This window comes from Rhyacophila brunnea, unplaced genomic scaffold (genome assembly GCF_057557595.1).
Source record: "Rhyacophila brunnea isolate RB1 unplaced genomic scaffold, BYU_Rbru_1.0 scaffold_21, whole genome shotgun sequence".
Taxonomy (NCBI): Eukaryota; Metazoa; Arthropoda; class Insecta; order Trichoptera; family Rhyacophilidae; genus Rhyacophila; species Rhyacophila brunnea.
In genome coordinates, this window is record NW_028232871.1 from 13,444,703 (window position 1) to 13,471,412 (window position 26,710).

The 26,710-nt window shown below is 34.3% G+C and overlaps 1 protein-coding gene across 1 annotated transcript in view; it reads right to left on the reverse strand.

The window, feature by feature from the left end:
• The window catches only part of IP3K2 (Inositol 1,4,5-triphosphate kinase 2), a 426,861-nt gene that overhangs the window by 362,126 nt on the left and 38,025 nt on the right, over nucleotides 1-26,710 (reverse strand). Inside the window, exon 3 of the mRNA XM_085948987.1 lies at nucleotides 18,094-19,153. Coding sequence (XP_085805113.1) covers nucleotides 18,094-19,153 — 1,060 coding nt within the window. The remainder of the gene's footprint in view (nucleotides 1-18,093; nucleotides 19,154-26,710) is intronic.

Below are 26,710 nucleotides of genomic sequence, written 5' to 3' on the forward strand. Positions count from 1 at the left end.
CCAGGCACTAAGTTCTCTAGCAAGATACAAGTTTATCAAGTGAATATTACAGAGAGACTGATTTGTTTCCTCCCGACAGTCTTTTATTGGACCTGTCACGTTGGAAAATGCTTACCGCAGTATCTCAGTCATTTGGTGAGAAAATATAATAAACGTGTAATGAATATCACTGAGGTAAACAAAGTGCTTACTAAGTAGTAATTCGATTGTGTAAAAAATGTATACAAATAAATTACACATACTAAACAATAATTAATTTAACTAATTAATTAATTAACATTAATTTGAAAGCGATTCATATGTCATGGATTCTACTGACACTGCTTGGTTCTCACAGAACCATTGATATGCACAAGTTAAACGATTACAAAGGCAATGTTTTAATATTGATATGAAATAATAAATTCATCGACGAAAATAGTTGGTTGCAGCCGCGTTTACCCAAAAATTGTTATATAGCAGTTTACTAAATTTTTCATTGAATTAAACGTATCGCTCAATGAGTTCTATTATTTTGAAAATACGTAGGTACCTACTGCAATAATATTACTTTTTTATTCGCATACATCGTTAACGGTGTACATATCGATAAAAATATGATTTAATTTGTCCCATAATCGTGGATAAAACAAGTCGGATGAAGAAAATTTAGTACAAGTCGGTTATGGGAAAATAGCCGATATACTGAATTATTTGTTAGGTTGGGTTAGTTTAGGACGTTTAGGTTATGTTAAGTTAGATTAGGTTAGGTTTTCGGTCTTGAAATTCATGAATTTTGCGAAAATCAGCTATGACAAATAACGCAGTTCCCGCCTGGCTTCCCAATAACCTACTTGTACCGAAAATTTTGTTTCAAAAAAACTAAGTACTAAACTTCTTCATACCTACAAAAGTCGACTTTACCCACGAGTCACAAAAATGGTTCATCTGTCACAATGTGGCAGGCGTGTCATATGTTCAAGTATGTAGTAATATAATAATGATATATCCGTTACTACATAAGGGCGCAGACACACAGCATTGCAGTCGACGCTGTCTACGCACGTCCGCTGCAATGCCGTGTGTCTGCAGCCTAATATAGCTGTAGGTTAAAATATGCACATCATTTTTAATACGCGTTGTTTATGACAGACACATTAAAAAATATTTTTCGCTAAATATTTACGTAACTTCGAAAAGCGTACATAATAGTAAAGGCTAGGTGATAAAAGAAGCAGAAGTTGAATGCGCGTCTTTAGTTTTCTGGGAGAGTACTATCACCACAGAACAGATAATAAATAGAATTTAGTGACCTTCCACTGTGCCCTAAAGCGCAAAGTGTTTGACCAGTGTGTGCTACCCGTAATCTCATATGCATGTGAAACATGGACCCTAAGTAAAAGAGAGATCCAGAAACTTAGAGTAGGACAACGCGGTATGGAGAGGTGCATGCTGGGCATAACGCGAAAGGACAAAAAGAGGAATGAGTGGATAAGGAAGCAAACAAGAGTTTTCGATGTAATAGTTATATTCCATTCGCCATGAACTATTATGTCAATATATTTTTTGAGTTCTTGTCTATTTAACGGAAGCCAGCGGCAAATATTTTTTTAAATAGCCGATATACTGGATTATTTGTTAGGTTAGGTTATCATTCTTGAATTCATGAATTTTGTCAAAATCAAAGCCAAAAAAGCTATAAAAATTTCCACAGTTCTCACCTGGTTTCCAGTAAACAGACTTGTACCATTTTTTTGATTTGCGATAATGTAAAACAATCTGCAGCGGATCTATTAAAAATATTTTTTTTAATTAAAAAAATACAACAGTCTAGCATTCATTTTATTATTTTATTGAGACAAAACGGCAATAAAAACACAATTCGCAACATTGGATAAATGGCACAAAGGAAAGGATAATAATATCGCAATTTTGAAACTGTATCATAATTATTTTTACTGTCGTTTTATAGTCCCCCCAATTTAACAGCCGATACATTTTTTTCCGTTTGATCTCTTATACCAGGGATGGCGAACCTTTTAACGTAATCTTGCCAAAATTTTCCAAATATTATTTTTCGACTGTCTGACGGGCCGAGCAGTTTTTCATGGGGAAATTTTTTTTTTAATTCCATTAAAAATTTATGTTATAGATACCACTCACAGAACATAGCACACATATAGCTTTATCACTTTTATCAATTAGGTATACCGTACATTTCGGTCCACCTCATGGCCCCCACAAAGGGGGGGCTGACAGAGCTCTAGCCTGGGGGCCCGGGCTCAGGAAGGACCCGGCGTGGCGAATCGACCAGATAAGTCATTTAAACACCCATAAAAAAATCTCGAATAGTAAAAAAAGCTATTTATCTTCAATATTAGTATTATTTAAAATTATGTGGTTGTACGATATAATGTTTGATTGTGTATCGATACTCGACAACTCCATAATTCAAATAGATGAATTCAAATATACAAAAAACACTACTGTAGAGCGTCACATTGCCTTTATCTTTAGCGAGAGGTAGGGGGCCCTTCAAAGATCCTAGCCCGGGGGCCCACTTCAGGATGTGGGGCCATGGTCCACCTATTTTGAAACTGTCTGCCAGAGTTACTACTACCTACTACTACTTATTTAGTACAGCCATTTTGTGGGTAGAAATGAAATTATTTGTTACTGTATTACTTAGTACTTGGTTTTTACGCTCAAATTGACACCAGAATTGGTCCGATCAGGAAGCTTTCTATCATTACAATGGTCTCGTGGTCAGTGGTGGCACTGTAAATCTATCGAAATCAGAGGTTCCCGGCGCGACTTCCTCTGCCGCCTGATGAGGTTAGTGCGATGATATTATATAATATGACGCATAAAGCCTAAAGACCGACCTATGCAATTATATAGTTATATTAAACATAATGCTTCTTCTTAAAGAGTATTTGCCTGCTATTTTTTATACAATGCGATCTGTCATTTATTATTATTATAGGTATTTGTTTTTCTATTCAAAATAAAACATTCGCATGCCATAGGTTCGCCACCACTGTTTTATACGAACGGTCGTAAATTACTCCACTCAGTGGCCGTAAAAATATCCAGCAATCGAAATATAGTATTGCAATAGAAAATAAACATGCCCAACCGACCAAATTTGTACTAAACGTACTAAATAAAAATCTTAATTATATTTTATAAATTAGCAGTTAATCGAGTTTCGCGAAACCACCTTGAGAGCATTAAATAATGAATTTAATCACAATATTTAAATGACGTTCATATATGTAGATATATGCAAAAATATATATACATATGTTATACGTAGGTAATTATAATAATCAGTGAAATTATTTTAAAAGTTCACGAATTCAATAATGCAGTATTTCCCAAACTATGGTACTTACTACTACGCGAAACAATATTAATTGTAGGAATCAAATTATTGACGTAGCTACTGACGTCTCTAGGCAAAGTACCGCCCTTTTTGTGAACCATATATTTGGGTATTCGTACAAGGTGGTCCCGTTAATGGCCGGGGTTGGCGTTAATGGGGGGGGGGGGGACAGAGCCCTAGCCTGGGGAGCCGCCGTCGTGGGTCTACCAGTTAAGGTGATATAAACACACCACAATAGTAAAAAAGTTGTCTGCTGCGCTATTTTAAGTGTAGAATTTTATTTTATTATTTTTAACGTGTTTGCGACAAGTAAAAATGTCACACCGAGCTTCAATATTGGGACCGTACCTAAATAAGATTCCATATAAATAAAAAGGATTTCAAGTTATACACATTTCTATTTTTATAATATTCGATGTTTTTTAAAATAAATGTAAAAAATATTAAAACTACGAATTAGTCAACACATATACACATATTGTTGGTTCATTGGTTTCAGCCCTGCCTAAACCAAACTATAATAGATAAAAATGTTATTCTATCTAAAAAAATATCCAAAGTTATGTTTTATTTAATTGCATAATTTTAGATATTTTATAGACGAGTATTTTTGACAATTATCTATTATAGCCTGGTTTTCGCAGACTTCATTGACTGCTGACTAGATAATTACTAATTAATTACCTCATTTAAATATCATGCTAATTATATCTAATGGCCACCTAATCGTTACGTGCTAGGCGCGTCTTTAGCGTATAAAAATTATAGCGTTTAAAAACTAACCAACACCAACTGTAAATTGCAGTCTTATTTCAATGAAAACAAATAGGTATGACTGACAAGGTTTAATATGCACTATTTATCAGTGACGTCCCGTGGGGGTAAGCAGATTGAGCGTCGCTTGGGGCGGCAGTTACTCGAAGGGCGGCAAATCGAGGAGAATCATTTGGTATTATATAGAAATAACTACATAAACTTAGTAATAACGAACCATTAAAAAATTCAGCTCACTTGTTGGAAACAAAATGTATAAAATTAACAAAAATGGTTTAACAGGACTGTAATATTTTTGTTCGCGATGCTTCGTTTACTTCCGTTGTCCTTTGGTGATACGAAACGACACGTGCACGGTTGATAAAACATACTGCATAAAAAAAATGGACGGTATTTTGGCGCTCTCCAGGGGCGGCATTTTCTTAGGGACGTTACTGGCCTACCTTCACCCTTCGCCACTGGTATTCATAAATGCTAGATCTGGCAACAAAAAAAAACGTTAATTTGGGAGTGCTAGAATTGTGAGACATTTTTCCTTGATAGTGACTGGAACATTAATAAAAAATAGTATTTATTTTTAGATCAGACATAACAAATCTAAAAATGACGTTGGTAGCTATGACGTGAGGCGCGTAAAACATTTAAATAGAAAGAGAACAAAATTAATAAATTGACGTCAATACGTTTTTTTGAATACTTTAATCTCAAAGCTATTTCCGCATCGCTGAATTTGCAGATAATTTAATAGCTACCTATCTAATAATAATAAATTAAACATAATATAAGCTTATGTACGTGTATTGACCCTAGTCTCATAATGATATCGCAACGAGAGACAGGGGATGTTGTGCAATGCGCGTCACGGTCCCCACAACCTGAAGCGGACCCCCAGGCCACGATGTTCCAACTGACTTTCTCTTAGGTATGCTTACATACTGACTTATACGAGGTATAAATCGTCACTGTTCTGGCAGAAGACACTAATTCGAAAAAATGACATTGAGTTAGTACCAAAATGTTCCTTATTTCAAACTTTACCGTCTGGAAACCTTCTTAATTAATAAACAGTCTTTATTTTAAATTCATCCTTTTTACGATTACTTAATAAACTCACATGATAGACCATTATTTCAAACTTTTCTAACAACTTCAAAGTCAAATTACTCAAAACTAGTATTCTCCAGTTAGTGTGTTCTGCCAGAACAGAGACGAAATGAGAACTCTGCCATTCTGGGCAGTGTAGACCTGTGTGTCCATAGAAATAGGGAGCATCGGTTGTTCATTCTCCCAAGTTGCAGAACCAACCTGCCACTGTTCATGCGATAACTATGTTCAATTAAATTTCTTCGGGTGTTGATATATTCCACTTGCGTGAGGATGAGTTTATGTGGACGCTATTTTATAAATTCTTAAAATAGGGTCTCCTTAGCAAACTCGGTGTACTTTCTTGAACTTCTATATATGTATAATTGTATTTTCACTGCTTTTGTATGTTTACATTATGTTCTTTTTATATATTTTTATTTTTATCGTTTTTATTACTTTTTTCTTTACAATAATGTTTCGATTCGCCACGCCGGGCCCTCCATGGGACCGGGCTCCCAGGCTAAAACCCTGTCAGCCCTCCCCCTTGTGGGTTGGCGAACCTTTTTATGTGGTGATTTATCCGGTACAAATCTTGAAATCGATTATTAACTAACTTCCCGACTAGCTAGACATTTGAAATTATTTATTATTATTTTATTATTTATTATTATTTTATTATTCAATTATTTTTTTTTACTGTCTGACGTGCCGAGCAGTTTTTCGAGCAGGAAAAAAATATTTATCAGAATTATATTAAAATAATTAGAAAATTATATGTAAGTAATTGAGTTCTTGATTAATACTAAGTATAATACTTGGATTGGTTCTTTACGCAGAAATTGACGCCAGAATTGCTCGGATCAGATGAGAAATCCTGTCGCTACAGTGGTGTCAAGCATTGTAAAACGATTATAAATCGATGAAAATCGGAGGTTTGCGACGCGGCTTTGCCCGTTACCTGATGAGGTCAGTGCTATGTGTTGTGTGTGACGCATAAAACCTAAGAACCGATCTATGCATTTTAAAGTTATTTTTTATACAATGCGATTTGTCATTATTTATGCATGAATTTCGTCGTTTCCGTTTGCGCTGGTAATTATTGGTAAAAATATTATAAAAAATCGGAGAAAATACGCATTTTTTAATATTATTATATACCTAATATGTATTTGTAAAACTTTTTTGTAACTTTTTCTCTTCAACATAAAACATTCGCGTGCCATAGATTCGCCATCACTGCTGTAGTCTATAAAATGTAGGTAGAGGATAATATTTCAAAATCACAGACAAAAATTCAATGTGATTATTCGTATAGAATCTATGGATACATTTTCACTTACTGTAGTAAATTAACTCCATACCTAGATAAACCATTCGACGTTGATTCGATTCACATTGACTGTATGATAATTACCGGAAAGGTTTGTCCACCTTTAAAATTCGTTCGGGCCGATAAATGAATAATGCATTAATAATTCAGAAAACAAACATCGAGGTTGACCTATAGTCCAGGTGCTGTCATCGAATCCGTATTCATAATTGGGGAGACGCACTTTCTTTTGTGATTTGTCTAGTTGAGACTATAGCAGTAGCGAAGGGTGGAGGTAGACTGTTAATATCCGCCATAAATAGTGCATATTAAACTTTGTTAGTCATACGTATTTGTTTTTATTGAACTAAAACTACAATTTACACGTGGTGATGGTTAGTTTTTAAAAATCACTTAAGCCCTGCCTAAGCCAAACCATAATAGTTTTGGTATACTTTGGGCGATACGACAAAATTGTGCACACTTTTTCATTCATACTTATTTGTTTTCGTTGGATTAAGAATACAATATATTACACATATTGTTGGTTCACTTTAATTAGTCCAAGTCCAAGTCCTACCTTAACCAAGGCATAATAGATAAAAAATATTATTCTATCTAAAATATCCAAAGTTATGTATGATTTAATTGCATAATTTTAGATATTTTATAGATAGACGAGTATTTTTTGACTATTATCTATTATATTATAGCATGGTTTTCGCAGGTTTTAATTAATTGGATTTAAAAAACTAACCAACACCATCTGTAAATTGTAGTCTTATTTCAATGAAATCAAATACGAATGAATGACAAAGTTTAGTGTGCACTATTTATGGCTGACCTAACAGCCTACCTCCACCCTTCGCCACTGGTTTATAGTAGCAGACTGTTTTCATTTTGAATTGTAATGAATTAATTTTATTATTCATACGAATTAACACTTTTTCTATAAAACTCACATGCATACCTAATTACAATATGTCAACACAATGCTAGAAGCACACGTAAAAACGAGCGGAACCGATCCCTAATATTTTCACTCGTGACGCATTATAATCATACAGCAATACGTAATTCAACCACTAAACACATGTACCTCTTTTATATGGATAAGTTTGTGTGCGTTTAATTTATTTATGGACCATATACGGCGTCCAAGGCTGGCGAGATAAAAATCTGCGGTTTAAAAATACTTACATTGAGTCGTATAGTATCAAAAGTAGATCTGTGCGTTATTCATCATTTCGAAAAAATGACGAAAAACGTTTTGTTGGGGTTTTTAGTGTTATAATAGCATGAAATATGTTTCTACATTTAGAAATTAAAAATTCAATTCAAATTCAACAGTTCTACTTTTGTTTCCAAAGTATTGAACAGTTCTAATTCTGATACCAAGCCCTATTTTCATCACAATTTAATACCACACAGATATGATTTTGATTCGAATATTATATTGCTAGTCGTACATTATGGTCAGAAGAATAATTTGGCATTCTTAGTTAAATTTCGATATATTTGCGACAGTTCTACTTTTGATACTATACGACTCATATGCAAACATATCGTCGCTATAGTACTTGTTTTCCGAATAGACCAAATGTCGATTGTTCAGGAAACGAAAAACAAAGTTCCCTGTCTTATATTTAAATATCAGTTTATATATCAAGCACTCTGTCTCCTTTTTATGATTGCCACATTATCCAAGAAGAGATTTGATGAATAATATATTAGTATAATTCATTAAACTAAGAGAAAATACGTTTTATTTACAAGTAAGCAATGTGGATATACGGATCATTCTCAGCGCTGGCTCCGAAAAGTGGATATTCGGAACAAAACAAGGACATTCGGAATGTAAGACCGTAGCGTATCGTTGCATGGACCACGGTATACCGTGTGGTCAAAAAGTACAAACTTAAAAACTTAATATTTATTTACGTAATTTTTAATAAATTTACTGATAGGTACATAATTTTTTGTAAATAGGTGATCAAGTTGTATCAATGATCGTTTTTACCTAATTTCATAGGTAATTATAAAATATGCCATTCACCATTTTCTGTTTACAAAATTGGGAATCAACATAAAATTATATACCTAATTATAGTTATAAAAAATCTGTATCCATAGATTTACGAATAATAATGTAGGTAGTAAAATTTTCCTAATTTCTATATTAAAACGGTGGCAATGATATTTTTATTGGTCACATATAATGCTTCATTATGGATTTTAATCTAACTTGATACAATTAAACTTATTACAAACCATATATTGCATATTAGGTATTATGTTTTATTGGCATGGAACAAAAAATAGGGGCATGTGTTATTTAATAACCATTGATTGCGAATATTCTATCCTGAGTAAAATATTATTATATAAAATATTCACTTACGAAACCAGAATTAATCTTAATAGATCGTACATTTACTAAAATATCTATTGGATAGCCAATAGTATTATAATTATACTTAATGAAAATACAATCAAATGTACTATTCAATGGAAATCCACCAAAAAAAAAAAATAGGTATAAACATACATCTTATTAATAAATGAGATTAAATATTCACGTACATTTTAGCATGAATAGATAAAAAGTAAATTAAAAACAAGACAAGTTTTGATTATAGACATTAATAATAATTATTTTTGAAGACAGTAGTTACCGAGTCACACTGTACAATTCGTATGACCGTTGGGATATTATCTCTGTTTCTCAGTACAAAATACAGTAATTTAGGTTAAAATACTTACTTCCATAACTCTGCTGTAAGTTCAGAGCGAACTAGTGATGTACTAGACAAGATTGATAACTTTAAATTTGATAAATTCACTATTTAAACGATAGAAACTTAAAATAACACAATAGTAGTCAAAATCGCGCGCTTTGAAAGACGAAAAACAGACATCAGTCACATATGAAGTGAGCGACATTAGAAGGAGACAGCGCTATATGAAAGCGATATGCGAGAGTGAGACCGAGCTATTCTATTTGACATTCGGAAAATAAGCACAAAGCAATCGTTGCGAAACATGGCGTATTCGGAGTTTTTAAAAAAATATCTCTGTTTATACATGAAAATATACAATTTTTATAAATGATTTCGGTGTAGTTAGACAAAAGAAATATAACTGCATTAAAATGTCGATTTTGACAAAAATGGATATTCGGAAAACAAGTACTATAGCGACGATATGTTAACAAAATATCCTTACGTAGTTTCGTATTATTTAGGACTCGTTCGGCCTACTATTTCACGTGCAGTTTTTGAAGTTGCACTTCTTTTGGCGCGTTTCGGAAATCAGATCAGAGGATGTATCTATAGTCACAGTGTATTTTTGGCGTGTGACATGTAACACATAATTTATTTTTTCACACGAAAAAAAACGCACTCGATTGGATTCGAACCACCGATTGTTCAGTTATCAGCCGGACGCACTACCTTTACGCTATAGTATGATACTGCAATAGTGACGATTATACAAGAATTAATACGAGAATTGTTCCGTTGCCTAGGCAGCGAATTTATTATTGACGGCCATTTGCAATTCCTTATGTAAACAAACGATTAAACGTCAGAGTGACAGTTGGTACTTTAAAAATAAAAACAACGAGAAACCATTATATAATTTAGTAATATAAGTTAAAGTGTATAGAAATAAACCAACGGCGTTCCAATAAGCGGTCCTTTTTCTTGAGTGTGTAATTTAACAAGATAATTAAGAGCTAGTCAAAGAATCTAGTTTATCGCAAGTTATGTTTTTGTTTTGTTACGCCAAAGAAGTATAAACTAAATTCTAACGCGCGTACATAAGTACACACACCGATTTTTTTTCTATTGTAGTTTGTTTTAGGCAGAACTGAAACAAATAAACCAACAATATGTATAATATGTATTCTTAACTCAACGAAAACAAATAAATATGAATGAAAAATTGTCCACAATGTTGTCGTATCGCCCAAAGTATACCAAAACTATAAACCTTAATTCTATTTTTAGCTATAAAACGTTATACCATCATGTTAATTCTCAATACGACTACTTAATTTAAACACAACATAGTTAACCTTATTATACTAAATTAACTAAAAATAATTAGCATTCAGGTATACGGATACAGGTATTCAGAAATACGTGCTCGCAGTTTTTAAATGAATGGAGTCATTCAAACCAATATTTACCGGCGACGTGTACAAAAAATATTTAATTCAGCCGTAGAAAAAACGCATATTGCGGAGAATAGAAGCATGCCGAATATTTTCTCACTCTCATTTATGGTTCTTTTTTGTTCACGCCTTGGATAGGCCTTTTGATGCATACACATTTTCTGACAGTTTGTAAAGTATTCGGAGTCATTCATTGGTCGGCGTAAAACATAACATGACAAAACAGAACAGGGGAAAAATAAAACATTCATTTTTCAAATAATTATAAAACTTAAGTTTATAAACGAAATATGTAAATTAATAAATTTTTAAGTGAAATCATCAACTTTACTGTTTGTTGGGTATTTGAAAAATGAATGTTTTATTTTTCCCCTGGGTGTTCTGTTTTGTCACTGTTCTGTTTTGTCATGTTCTGTTTTGTCACGTTCTTTTTTGTCCAGTTACCAATATTATATACTGAAACAAGTTAATAGTTAATGAAAACATTAAATAATTTAATAGTCATTTTATCAGTGGTTAACTTGATCCAGTATAACTAGTTCTTTTATTCGACGACAAAGACACAAGATTTGAGAATGCAACATTCTATATATTGAACTTATATAATTTGAAAATATACACACAAAAAAAATCATTTAGCTGATATAAGCGATAGTCAACATTATAACGCAATTCGATAAGCATTTCATGTAACAACTACTAGATTAAATCGTTGTAATTTAGTAAGATGCCCGTAGCTTAATTGGAAAAACATAATGGCATGAATCCAACAAATACAAGTTCAAGTCCCGTCGGGTGTCTTAATGATATAAATAAAAAGGATTTCAAGTTATACACATTTATATTTTTTTATAAAAATCGATGTTTTTTAAAATAGATATAAAAAATATTAAAACTATGAATTAGTCAAAAATCTCTTAGGTGATGCTTAGAAAACTTAATAAACTAAATTTTAATAATAAATATGACCATAAAATATGTGTAATAATAGGATGCGGTCCGATTCAACAAATTCACATTTTATTACATTTTTTACAATCGTAAGTTTATCTTTGACTTAAAATAAAAATATTTTTCTTTTTAATGTTTTCAGATACATATTTATTCGTTAATACAGTTGAAATTGTAAATTATCAAAAAAAATGTCTCAAATTGCAAGCTTCGTATTTTTCCGCTAGGTGCCTCTTTAAAAAAGGCTCAGTGAAGACTTCGCCTTAAGTAATTCGCAAAGCAATATAGAATATAGGATAACAATATTCATATCAAAAGAATGCGTTGATTTGAATACAACCAATGTTTTCAAATTATGTATGTTCTAATAAGATAGATTTATACTGGATCCATTTTTTACGTAACTGAAGCTGAACAGATTAATAGGAAAATAGATACCTAATACGAAGTTGGCCTTTTGATATCGTTTTACCTGTCCGTACACGCCAGCATTACGAATAGAAATCACCTATCAGGTACTTGATAAAAATCAATACTTTTATCAGGTGTAACTGCTCGTACGGAAAAATAATTAACACTCGCTTAATAGCACATAATCAGTTTACGTACTTACATTTATTACGATAGGAAGAAACGGGTAAGTACCTACTTGTAATAAAAAACTGCGTAAAACCACAAAAAACAAACAACTCTATATAGGCCAGAGATTTCCAACAAATGAATATACCGTTGGAAGAAAGGTGCAAAGTAAAAAAAATCATATTTTACGTGGAATGGGTGCCAAGTACCTACCTACTATCATGCATGAAATTGCAAAAGGGCTATGGCTCCAGAAGTATAGAAAACATTTTATGATCGATCAAGAAATGGCAGTGCCCTGTATTGTACCTACACCATTTTTTAAATTTCATTTTACAACGTTTTTATTAGGTCGTATTCTTATTTGTCCGGTGATTGTTTATCCGGTACAAATCTTGAAACCGCAACTTACCCGGTAGAGAAAACAAACAAAGCAAAAAATATTTGTATAGCAAAAGAAATAAAATAAAAAACCAAATTAAACAATAAAATAGAATTTTAAAAACAAAGTACATAATGCACCGCTAAAAATGTCTACATCTCTAGGGAGTGCATTGGCCAGCCGCACAGCCCTTGCTATTCGTCCTTAGTGAGCCTGACACGAGGAAACAGCTTTCACCCAAAATAGGTCATGGCTGCGACCACGCATGTAATAAAATTGACGGGTGCATAAAAATTCAAATTCACCAGACCATCAGGATTGGAAACTATACCACGTCAGAGCAGGAAAAAATGCTTTAAGAGCAGAAGTGAACTACGAGCTTCAAGAGAAAGATGAGCAATAACTAACACTACCACCGGAACTATCCATTTATTGCCGCGGTTTTGCTATAAACGGCCCACACCATTGAAACAATAATATAGCATATAATTGGTGTATTCGAGAGTTAAGTAATAAATAATACAATTTTTTTTTAAATATTAGTAAATTATTATTTACTAACCCTATTAGACAGGTAGACAGTAGATAGGTCATACGTTGCTTAGGAGTGTTAAATATAGGAAGGAATGAGATTCCTTATACAAAATTAGGCCAACAGGGCTAACTATAGTCTTCCCGTCAATTATAAAAGGTTATTCTTTTATAAAATATTGACGATCCGGAATATAATCAATATGCGTATGGCAAACCGGTACTACGTGCTGGTTAATCAACGTACAATCCGAGTAGGGATTGCAATACCGGTATTTCAAAACCGGTATACCAGTATTTATCAATACCGAAATACCGGTTTTAAAAATCTAAAATACCGTAATTTTTGGTATTAAGAAAGCACACTCGATTACGTTTTTGAAAATGAATTATAAGTTATGTGCTGCTAAAATGCAAATATATTGAGTGAATCCAACAGAGGTGGAAAAATAATAAAACAAATTTCATCAAATATACTTTACAAATTATCATAATATTATTTCGAAATAGAAAACATCCGTGACAAACATGTTCAATTATTCTATAACTATCGATGACTGTACAAGCGTTGAATTTAAGAAGCTTTTCCTGTGGCCTTATGTTATAACTTGCGAGTTGAAGTCGCCCGGTCGACATGACGTCATATGACATCAATGTGACGTACTACCGGAGTGATAATAGCATTCGAGAAATTAACGCTACTCAAATACTGGCGTTATTCATTGTCCCCATACACAAATAGGTGTTTCAGCATAATAATATCTATGGTGAGCCGTGTGCGTTGGGCGGCTTGCCTCTAGCGTGTATTTGCTTACGTCACAATTACGCCATGTTGTCGGGTGACTTCATATCACAAGTTATAACATAGGGCTGCTGAAGCCGGATTTATTTGCACTTGATGAACTTTTGAGGCCTTTATTCAAAATTATCAATATAAGTATTCAAATTATTTGTAAAAAATCACTAGTTCTACAATTATTATGATCAATACATATTTTTAAATGTCAACATAATAAATATAGGTATGTCAGTTTTTGCTATAAAATAATATTTTTAAAAGATTTTAAGTAATAGCTTTATTTATTGATAAGTACCAACTTCTGTTTTTTTAATGTTTAAGAAATACCGGTATTCAATAAGAAATACCGAAAAAACGGTTTGACATTTTCATTCGGTATTGCAATCCCTAAATCCGAGTACTATATATTGTATTATCGTGTTCAGTCATTATCATTAACATAAAAAAAACAATAAGTATTAATAATATTAATGGACTTGTAAATATTTTATAATAATAATCATTTGCTTGTTGTCTTTAATATTAATAGAGCTATCTCGTTATCAAGCACCTCACTGACATGCACGAATAGACAATAGATTTTTTGCATCGCAAATTGGCGCCTAAATACATAATAAACAATCATCTAACTACTGTTTAAACTCAAGGATAAAGAGTTTTAATAATATGACATACCTATACGTAGATTATAAACAGTATAAACTATAAGCTTCATTCAATTGAACACTTAGGTAGGTAACGAATTCTTTCAATGTATGTAATTATTAATAATTAATTATAGTAGTGCTCGGACTGCAGATGGGTCAACCAGCGAACCGGTATGAGTTTTTGAAACCTTTAAACTTTAAAGAGTTCTAACTTCTAACATGACTGTTTAGTTTATTCTAGTGTTACCCAACCGCCGTTCCACAGAATTTTTCGGAAGGTCCACAAGTAGTTAAGTTGTCCTCCACTCAAAAATGCATATTATGCCAAAAATTCTAACCAAATCCTTAAAAATTAATCCATAGGAGTAACAGGCAACCGATCTCGAGTGTGGAAGAATATGGGATAAGCTTAAACACGTGTCAAAAATACTGCTCTCAGTTTATGCACTGACGCTCGTTCAATATTGGTGTATTTAAAAGTTGCAACTCACTATTGCACGCCTATAATGTGTGGTTCATTTTCGTAGGACACTTACACATTCAAAACTCTACAAAAATGAACAACGCATTATAGGCGTGCAGTAGTGTGTATTGCAACCTTCAAATACACCAATATTGAATGAGCGTTACTTCATAAACCGAGAACAGTTGTCAGTATTCATAGTATGACGTATTCTTGACACGTGATTAAGTTTATTCCATCTTCTTCCACGGCGCTACATCCCGGGGTGGGATTTGGCCTCATCCACAACCGCTCTCCACTCACTCCGGTCTCTCGCCACACTTCTCCAGTTACCGGGTCTTCCTATATGAAGCCAGTCCACTTCTACGGCGTCAGCCCATCTCCTTCTTGGACGGCCTCTGGGTCTCCTACACCGTTGGCGTAGCCACTTCGTCATGATCCTTGGCGCTCTAACTTCAGGCATTCTCTCCACATGTCCCGCCCATATTCTTCCACAATTTAGATCGGTTGCCTGTTACTCCACACCCATTAGGTATTTCACTTCCCATTATTAATTCTGAGTTCCCTGGTTTTATTAATATGATGTATATTGTGACTACACATAAAGTGCTTTAGAAATGCTGTGTCAATGTAAAAATCTAAATGATACAGTTTTTGTACCTACTCACTATTATTACATCGTATGCCTAACGTAAACTTCTGATTCAATTAACCGAAATATTTCACACGATAATTAATGGAAATCTGATTTAATCAAATGTTTCTCTGTCTTGAGAATGAACTTCTTAATCATACCTATTACGACTTCAGTTTACAATATTCCTCAATAGAAAATAATTAGTACTTATATTAAACACAATGACGTCCCTAGGAAAAGAGCCACCCTTAATCAGACAGAATGCCATCCTCTCATTTTTAGTATGCGAAAATGTGTATTCATACCTATTTAAATATCATAACATACGAATGTACCAAATGCAACCAAAATCTTCAAAAAAAAAAAACTACTATTTTCGTATATTTTTTTTTTGACCATGTCCGATCCTAAGAAAATCATATGGGCCTCCACAAAGTGGATATTTGTAAACAGAATTTTGTTTTTTTGACGAGAAATAGATGTTAGCCACTTGCTCAACCATTAGATCCATCCTCACACATTGAAAAACGACAATATAGACCGGCCGTCTAAGCCACTCGGACATCGTGGACTTCTACTGAGGCGTTTACATACTAAAACCAATCGCCAACCTTATAACGCAAATCGATAAGCATTCCATGTAACAACTACTAGTTAAAATCGTCGTTATTATCTAAGGCGCCCGTAGTTTAATTGGTAAAACATACTGGGCGCGAATCCAACAGATACAGGTTCATGTCCCGTCGGGTGTCGTATTTTTTTCTACAAAATGATTTTTTCTAGTGTGTACGAACGAGTATGTGCATGAGATGTTTTCAAATTACGCATATTCCGTTTACGTAACTCCTACCGAGGATTAAATCATTGCTACGAAACCGAGTCTCTCAGCGGCGGAATTAAGTATGTATAGGTCTGAGGCGCTGAAAGGTTTGGAGGCACCCCTGTGAATTTTAAAAATCAAGATGTTAGTGCTTTGTAACGAAGTCGCTAGATCGTCAATTTCATGGAAAACCACCACTGCTTTCAAACTTTGTAATGATCATATTCGTTCCTTCACTTGCCGCCCCTAAGCAACATATGTCTGCCTACCCCACGGGATGTCGCTAATTAAACATATTAAAATAATAATCAACATTATATGACGTAATAATTTGAGATAATAATAAATTAAGTATATACCTAGGTCAATACATAATTCAACGGTTTCTATATATTTGTCTGAGAACGTTTTGGGGCCAGAAACTAAACGAAAATGTTGATATTATATTGTGTCTAACCCAGTGACTGCACAGTGAACCGGAATGCATAACGGTCCGGTCCATTATAATATCTAAATAGGTACTTGATAAAAATATCTACTAAAAAGCTAGGCACGACTTATAAATGGAAATTTAGCAATTTTTGTTGCAATACCACATAGGGAGTAATCAATACCGGGATTGTGATATTGACAGTGACGTTCCTAGGCAAAGTGCAGCCCTTAGGCAGACTTAAAATTCCACCCCCTTTCATGTTTAGTCTAAAATTGTATTGAAACTAGTAGTCAATTGCAACAAAAAACTTGAAAAAAATTACGTACCTACTTCATAAGTATTAATTTAATTTAATAAAACGCATTTTTTTTACAGTACTTCTTCCACTTTTCATAAATAAATCTGGACCGGTTTCGTCCGCCTCAGATAAAAATATCCCTCTGAGACGGACGAAACCGGTCGAGATTTATTATTTATTAAAAGTGGAAAAAGTACTATAAAATTTTTGTGTTTTATTAAATTAAATTAATAATACATTTCCACTATGAATTGACAGTTAACACAACAAAAGAAAAAACGTACCTACTTATACTGATCTACTAGAACATTTCTACGAAACCTACTCTCAAACAGTGGTGGTTTTGGGTACATGAAGGTGTCACTGACAAGTTTAGAGGCCCTCTTGTGATTTCTTTACACTAAGATGTCGGTACTTTCTAACGAAGGACCGCATCGTCCGCTTCATAGAAAACCGCCACTGCTTTCAAAAGGTGTAATGATCGTATTTATTACTTCATTTACCGTCCCTAGGCAACGCACGGCCTGCCTACCCCATTGGTATGTTTTCGACCCTATATAAATTCATACAAAAAATTTAATATAAGCTACTTACCTAAAATATAAATTCACAATAATTCATAGATTTTAATATTTTTTTTATTTATACTTAAACGTAAAAAGAAAAAAATGTACTTATATAATTAATAAATCGTGCGATATTTGGGATTTGGCATCCTGAGATTTAAAATCCTAGATTCTAGATTCTTAATAATGTTAATCAGTCGACCGATTCCCTTTGGCATGGTATTAATAAGATCATAAAAAGTTAAGGGTATTTAAAGGATTGTTATGTGCTTACCTTTCTAGTTGAATGCTGCTGCCCAAGTCCACTGTCGTCGTCTTCACAATCACTAACAGATGGCGAAAGGTCGTTTTTTCCATCATCAAGATCAGCCACACTTAATAGACTCCCACACGCCGTATTCTCATCAACATCCAACACACTCAATTGACTCCCACACCTGCTGTCCAGGTTACTACACGAACTTCTCCCGCTGGACGGCGAAGCAGCCTCCACGTGCTTCCTGAAATACTCCAACTCCTCAGCGGTGATCCCGGCGTGGATATCATCAGAATAATCACTCACGACGACCGAAGGCGTACGAACGACGCGAACGCGACCAATCTCGTCTCCGTCCCAGCTCAAAGCAGATGGCCTCCTAGCCGCAGAGCTATTCGCATCTCCAGAAAATAAATCCGTCTCTCCGGATTCTTCCTCAAAACTACACTTCCTCTCCAAAAATGGATACTCCACGTACTGAGCTTCAAGAATCATCTTACTCCGAATGTGATAGCAGCAATGTTCTTCGCAATAGCTTCTCTTATCGTAGGGACTTGACTCATCAAAAGCGTTTTCACCTCCGCTGTCATATCCAGGAATTTCAGGACATGCTTTATTGTTTGTTGTTATTCCATCTTTGATTTCGTCTTCTTCATTGGGTGTTGAAGTGTGAATTAGCATGTTGTCGATGTTGAGGTTTGATATGTTGGGGCTTTCGTCGAGGTCGACTGCCGAGTCTCTGCTCTTGGGTCTGTCGGGGCGTTTGCTGCTGTCATCGTCGTCGCTGGACAGTAGTTCACTGCTGGTGGACGAGGAGTTGGTTTGGGACTGTTTTTTCGGCGGGCGGAGAAGACCCGCACTCATTCCGCCGGCGGAGTCGACCGCGGACTGATCGGCCGGCGAAACAGGCGCAGGATTTTTGCTTTCGAGCCGCTCATAAAACGAACGATGGCTGGCGGCTTTCTCGCGAAGCACTTGCCGCAGATCGCAGGGGGGAAACGAGGCTGCCGGCGAAGGGAGGGGCGTGATCCCCCCGTGTCCCGCAACACCCGACGATGATACTCCACTGTTCCTCATGCTAAAAAAGGAAAAAAATAATCAATTAAAATTATATCACAATCGGCTATTATTATTAGTTAACAGTTATAATTTAATATTATCAAAGTAATTAATACGTGACAACAAAGTTCGGATAATAATAATAAATTGTTGCTCAATAACTGCGGTGACCATTCGTCCTTCAATTAAGAGACTAGTCCTTTATTTTGGTTACGTCATGTAAACTGTACGTAAAACATTTCACCGTGGCACAGTTCGCCGTGAGCTTTTTATCGGAAAGAGATGACCGTATACTATACGGTCTCCAATTTTATTAGATTCAATATGAATATTAATTCAATTTTAATAGCTGATTTTGGCAAAATTCATGAATTCAAGAATGAAAACCTAACCTAACCCAACAAATAATCCAGTATATCGGCTATTTTTAAAAATTGTTTGCTGCTGGCTTCCTGTAAACTGTAAACCGAAAAGAACCGTGTTTTGTTTAGATATGAATTTTATGTCAGTACTATGCGACCCAAAGAGGTTGGACGATCCTTCACATCGCCACTGTAGGGTCCTATGATACGCTCGATTAAGACCGAGTGTGGTGCGGGGCGGTTTTGGTTTGGTCTTTAATATACGGCCATATATTTCCGATACAACATTTCACGGTGAAGTGCGATACGGCGAACAGCATACGTACAAGTTTCCGGATACGCTTTATTTTAAGGGTGTGTCCTTAGTAACGTAGGTATCGTGAAGTTTGAGCATAATAATTCAACAGAAAATTTAAAAACGTTGTAAATAAAAAGTTCTTTTTATCTTGTAATTATTTAGATTTTTGAGAGCAGTCAGACGTTGAAATTTGCGAATATAACGAAGGATCGGCATTATTCGTCAAAAGTTCTATTACTCAAAAAAAAGCCAATAGATAACCGAGAAATGCTTTAAAAAAGTTTCGAATTAATAATGTCCACTATTTTCACGAACCAAATGTGGTCACCGCAATCTATAGCCAGTAGTGGAACTAATCTGTGTGCAGCACGCGATAGTAGGGCATTACCACTATATTGACGTATCTCCTATAACAATGGTTATCAAACTTCTTCGTCGCGCGGCGCCCCTTTATCTAAATAATTTTTCAGGGCGCCCAAAAAATACCAATGGAACATCATGCTGTCCTGCATGTAGTTTCTCCCCATATAAGTGCGCACACAGAAAAATGATACGGAGGCGTCGTTTTCTAAAAATTATCCATAATAATTTATGGTACTGTTCGGTTAAAGAGAATACAGCGGAAAACGCATTTTGAAAATAGCCGATAAACTGGATTATTTTTTAGTTTGGGTTAGGTTAGGTTGGGTTAGGTTAGGTTAGGTTAGGTTAGGTTAGGTTAGGTTAGGTTTGGTTAGGTTAACCTAACAAATAATCCAGTTTATCGGCTATTTTCAAAATGCGTTTTCCGCTGTATCCGCTTTAACCGAACAGTACCTAATTTATTATTAATTTTTTAAGACGGTGGGAGGTGGTGGGGTTTAAAAAATCTAGCAGATACCACTGACTTCCGCATTTACCCTACGGACCCCAGTACTTTTCCGGGTGCATACCCCTTACCCAGACTTACCCAGACTTACTTACCCCACTTTTAGTCTAGTTATGAACACGTAGCCTGTAACCATAACTGTGGACTGTATGTTAAATTATTCTATATCTAGTTCTATTACGTTATTTCGCTATTTAAAATAGATACATGAAACAAAATAAGATCTGATACACATGCGTGTAAAACGTTAGCGCTGCAGGCAAAAAGTTCGTTACTTCAACGGAATCTACTTTAAAAAGATGTACTGTTCGCATTCTTTTCTTAATTTACCGTGCCCAAGCAACGCATGATCTTTTGGCCACACAGGACGTAACTATAGGTGATCCTGGTAGTCCATTGGGTAAAGCGCTGTCTTTTCAACCGCTGGGCCCCGAGGTCACAATATAATGTATGTGATTTTCTCAAAACACGGGTGTTTGTGATTGTTTATCTTCAATTCTGCCCTTCTAATGAAGAAGGCAGTAACTGATTCTCACACACTTTCAAGATAAATGACATAATGTGTTTTTTCTCAAACTTTAGTACTGTGAATTATAAAAGACGGTGGTAATTTTTATTAGTAGGATATTAAAATACAAACAAAGTAATAATAAACAAACAATAACTACAATGAATAGGTGCAATTACTGTCTTTTTGCTAAAAAAATGTATTATTTTAGAAGATGTCTATTTTTTCACTAAGGATTTTAACGGTATTTTAGTGATAATACTGATTTTAAAGTGAACAGAATATATAGGTTTCAAAATTACCTAACGGATGGCATTCATAACTCAATTTCACAAAATTTGCGAGTTACTGTCTTCTTCTTGGAAGGGTAGTATTACTAAATACACTACTGTTTCACTCCACTAATGTGATTGGGCCTCATGCCTTTGTTGGTGTTAAAAAAAGAATATATATACTGCACAGCTACTCTATATATATATATATATATCCGTCTAATCTTTAATACATTTGAACACCTCCATATTATTTTACTAAAAGTATTTTTCAAACCTGTTGTTAAGATTGAAAAACAATCTAATATCGAGAGATGAAGCATTACAATTCACAACAAGATGCAACAATGGAATATAATCTCATTATGATCGTGCATCAACGCGTTGTATTAAGAGCATACACAAGTGAAACGTCAAATAATTGCAACACAAACATACATGAGCAAACGAAGTCAATATTCTAATTAATACAATAAACAACGGTTATTCGGAAAGGTTAAAATATACTCTTGGATAATAACTATATTTTTTTTGAAGTTAAATTTAGTCATATAATTTTCAGAGGTTTTGCAAAATATCTGTCAACGTAAATATCAACATTTTGTATATTTAAAATCTTCGTGTTCACCTACTAATTACCCATGTCCGGAAACTTGTACTTATGAAGTCTGCCGTATCACACTTCACCGTGAAATGTTGTATCGGAAATATATGGTCGTATGTTTGGGTCGTATAGTACTGAAATAAAACTCATGTCCAAATAAAACACGGTTCTTGTCGGTTTACACTTTACAGGAAGCCAGTAGCAAACAAATTTTGAAAATAGTTGATATACTGGGTTATTTGTTAGGTTAGGTTAGGTTAGGTTTTCATTCTTGAATTCATGAATTTTGCCAAAATCAGCTATGAAAACTGAATTAATGTTCATATTGAATCTAATAAAATTGGAGACTTTATAGTAAACAGTCATCTTTTTCCGATAAGAAAACTCACGGCGAACTGTGCCACGGTGAAATGTTTTACGTACAATTTACAATACAATGTACAATACCTACTAAATCCTTAAGTAGTGTTGTGTTTTATCAACTAAATATTGTTTTGGGTCGATTTGTAATAAACTACGTTAGTAAAAATACATTATTCCAATTATTTGGGTGACGCTAAATTCAATTGATTCGATAGCTGTGCCACAGAGCGCCGCGCTGCACAGTATGACTACCACTGCCCTATAAGCATACTTCTAAACATGTATTAAACAATTAAATATGTATGTTAACCAAGCGTAACTAGTTATCGTATGTAAAATTAAAATAAGGGTACTGCGTACAACTCTACCGGTTATGATTTCGCGATATTTTCCGAAACGGATGAAAATTGCGTGTCGAGATGTCTGTTACAATAAATTTACATGGCATAATTATAATATTGTGGTTGTCGCACACGAAAGGGGGATGTTTTCTGGTCCGGAACCCCCAATAATAGAAAAAAATACAAATTATTTAGTTAAATGGAATATTACTTCTTATTATTCTTCGCCAGGGCCTCATGGCTTAGCATGGCCCCCAAGGGGGGGCTGACAGGGCTCTAGCCTAGGGGCCCGGCGTGGCGGTCGACCGGATAAATGACATAAATACACATCTTAAATTTGCTCTAAAAATTAGTAAAAAAGTTGCCTGCGGCGCTATGTTACTTCGGATTTATACCCATTTTAAAATATATGGTTTTATACGATACAACTTTTCGTTGTTGTGTGTTCAAAAATCTGCAGTCAATTTTATTTGACCTCGAACACCATTTAGAAAACGCCACTGTAGAGCATTAAACTGCCTTTAACCTTAGCGATAGGTAGGGGGGCCCGCCAATGACCCTGGTTTTGGGGCCCGCTTCAGGATGTGGGGGCCATGGGCTTAGGATCATGACGTGGATGATTTGGAGCAGCCTTCTGAATAGGTTGGCCCCACTTCGCTCGGTTACGCGCAAGGCCTGTGGCCACTAGAAGACCGGTGGCTCTCATAAATTGGTCCAATTGGTTTTAATAAACTTTTAAACTTAGAATATGTGTTCTAATGTAGATAATTTTATTAATAAACTATTTTTTTAATCGACGAATAATTGACGAGAATGCAACATTCTTTATTGAACATACATCATATTATATTGAAAACACCTCAGATATATACCTACTAAAGAAAATCTTTGAAATATATCTAACGCTCCACGGGACTCGAACCCAGATCCATTGGATTCCCGCCAATGAGGTTTACCAATTGAGCCACGTGTATCTTATCTAATTATGACGAAATTAACTCGTAGTTTTTTTTAAATCCAAATCTTCTGAATTAAATAGTTATTAAATTATTAGCAAGTGCAACTACGTACAACTAAAATTTGGAAAGATCCTTACTCCGCTTAGTAATTAAGGTACTTAATTGATTTAATTAAAATACACAAATTCATGCTGATTGCCAAATATCGCATCAAGGTGTAAAAACGATAATTATTTTTTTTTTAATTTTATTTCGTCGTAATTAGATAGGACGTTGGCGAGAATCCAGTGGATACGGGTTCGAGTTCCGTCGGGCGTTGTTTTTTTTCCAAACATGATTCCTAGTAGGAATAGGGAGCTGCAGGATTATATTAAGATATCAATTAATTCTAAAATCAATAAAAAATATGATAAATATGAATTGTCATATTCAGGCTGTTAAGGCCGTGCATAAGTTGAGGCACGGTCTAAAAAGATCGTTGCTAGGCGATGCGCGGATTGCGGGTCGCGGGTACAAATGACGCCTGTCAAACGAAATATTATTTGTCATATAAATCCAACATACGTCCATTTTATGTTCTGTTTATTGTTCTATTAGTAACAATAATAATATATTCATTGACATGTTTTCTTTTTAAAGTAAATGGGTAACGTTTTTAGTCATCTTTACACGATTTTAGAATTAATTGGCCCGTCGCCATCACGCAGCAAAGTGCCGTGTTTCTGGCTCGACGTTCTCTCACTGAATGCGAGCGAGTCCAAAATTTCGTCGCGCCTACAGTTGAAAATTATTTGGCGTTTCACTGATGCGTCACCTTAATTATCCCTGGAAATTAACTCTGGTGTGATATTTTTAACACGGCCGCCCAAGACCACGTTAACCACGAATAGTAACACAGTTAACACGTCTTACTTGATTCCAGATGCAGTGCCGTGTCTTAACAATAAATAATTATTGTATTTAACTCAGTGACGTCCCGTGGGGGTAGGCAGATTGAGCGTCGCTTGGGGACGGCAGGTACTCGAAGAGCGGAAAATCGAGGAGAATCATTTGTAATGTATAAATAGAAATAGCTACCTGAACCTAAACTTAGTAATAACGAAAATATCTTTCCAAAGGGGGGACATGCTCGTCGAAGGTCAAAATTGAGTTTTTATTGTATATTCAAACCATGATCCTGGACACTCCTTAAACGTTGTAGATGATCTATTTATATAATTTTGAAGCCTTATTATCCTTTATTGTTATTTTAAACATTTGATGACTGCATAAAGTATTTTTGTTACATAAAATAGTATTCTTTTAAACCTCTCGCTCTAATGTTTTAGAATATAGTCATATTTCGGTACATAACTGTGCAGTGGTGTTAAGATTTTTTACATGTATTAATTTTTAAACGTATTTATAAAACCATTAGCATAATTTATTACGAGATAATTTTTGTAAAATATTCACGATAAAAAATTATATTGATAATCTCTGTGATCCCAAATTTGACAAGAATTAGGCATTTTATTATTCAAAAAATCGGCAAGAATAACACATTTAAAGATGATTCTAAAGATACTTATTATAAGCTATGTCTTTGACCATTCAAGTGTGATAAACATCTTATGAATAATGATTGCCTTATAATAATTATTGACCTAAGAATAAGGTAGTGTTTTTTTGAAATACGCCATTTCTTTTGTCATTCCCCAGTGGTTAAGCTACAACATACGGCCGTAGCCATAAATTAACAAACTATAATTGAAGTAGGGAGTAAAATAATATTAACGCGCGTGTTTGAACATGTACCGTTTAAAAAAAAATTAAAAAAAATTCGGTTAGGTACATGTTCAAACACGCGCGTTAACATAATTTTACTCCCTAATTTAATTATAGTTTGTCAATTTATGGCTACGGCCGTATGTTGTAGCTTAACCACTAGGGAATGACAAAAGAAATGGCGTATTTCCAAAAAACACTACCTTATTCTTAGGTCAATAATTATTATAAAGCAATCATTATTCATAAGATGTTTATCACACTTGAATGGTCAAAGACATAGCTTATAATAAGTATCTTTAGAATCATCTTCAAATGTGTTAATCTTGCCGATTTTTTGAATAATAAAATGCCTAATTCTTGTCAAATTTGGGATCACAGAGATTATCAAAATATCAAAATCGTGAATATTTTACAATAATTATCTCGTAATAAATTATACTAATGGTTTTATAAATGCGTTTAAAAATTAATAAATGTAAAAAATTTTAACACCACTGCACAGTTCTGTACCGAAATATGACTATATTCTAAAACATTAGAGCGAGAGGTTTAAAAGAATACTATTTTATGTAACAAAAATACTTCATGCAGTCATCAAATGTTTGAAATAACTATAAAGGATAATAAGGCTTCAAAATTATATAAATAGATTATCTACAACGTTTAAGGAGTGTCCAGGATCATGGTTTGAAAATACAATAAAAACTCAATTTTGACCTTCGACGAGCATGTCCCCCCTTAGCTCACTGGTTTTGTCGGGTTCGCGATATCTAGTTTACTTCGTTGCCTTTCGACGTTTTTGGTGACCAGAAACGACACGTGCAGATTTGCGAATAATTAGTCTGATATTTTGTTAGTAGTGTATCCATACAACACTTTTACCAGATATTGGACTCACGAAAGGATGATAAAAATACTGTATAAAAAATGAGGCGGCATTCTGGCGCTGCCTAGGGGTGGCATTTTATCTAGGGACGTCACTGATTTAACTAACCGCATTGTTTATAGAATTGCTCAGAGTGATATCCGTGTTATTTTGGACCAATAATTAATATAAGGGAAACGTGTTACCGCGTTTACTATTTAGAATAACCCTGCTGAGATGTTTGCAAATAATTATGTAAGTATGCATTATAATATTTTGTTGAGGAATGACAAATCAGATAATTATTAGTAAAATTGTGCATGTAGGTATTATCTGATATGAATGTACAGGATTGCTAAAGTACCT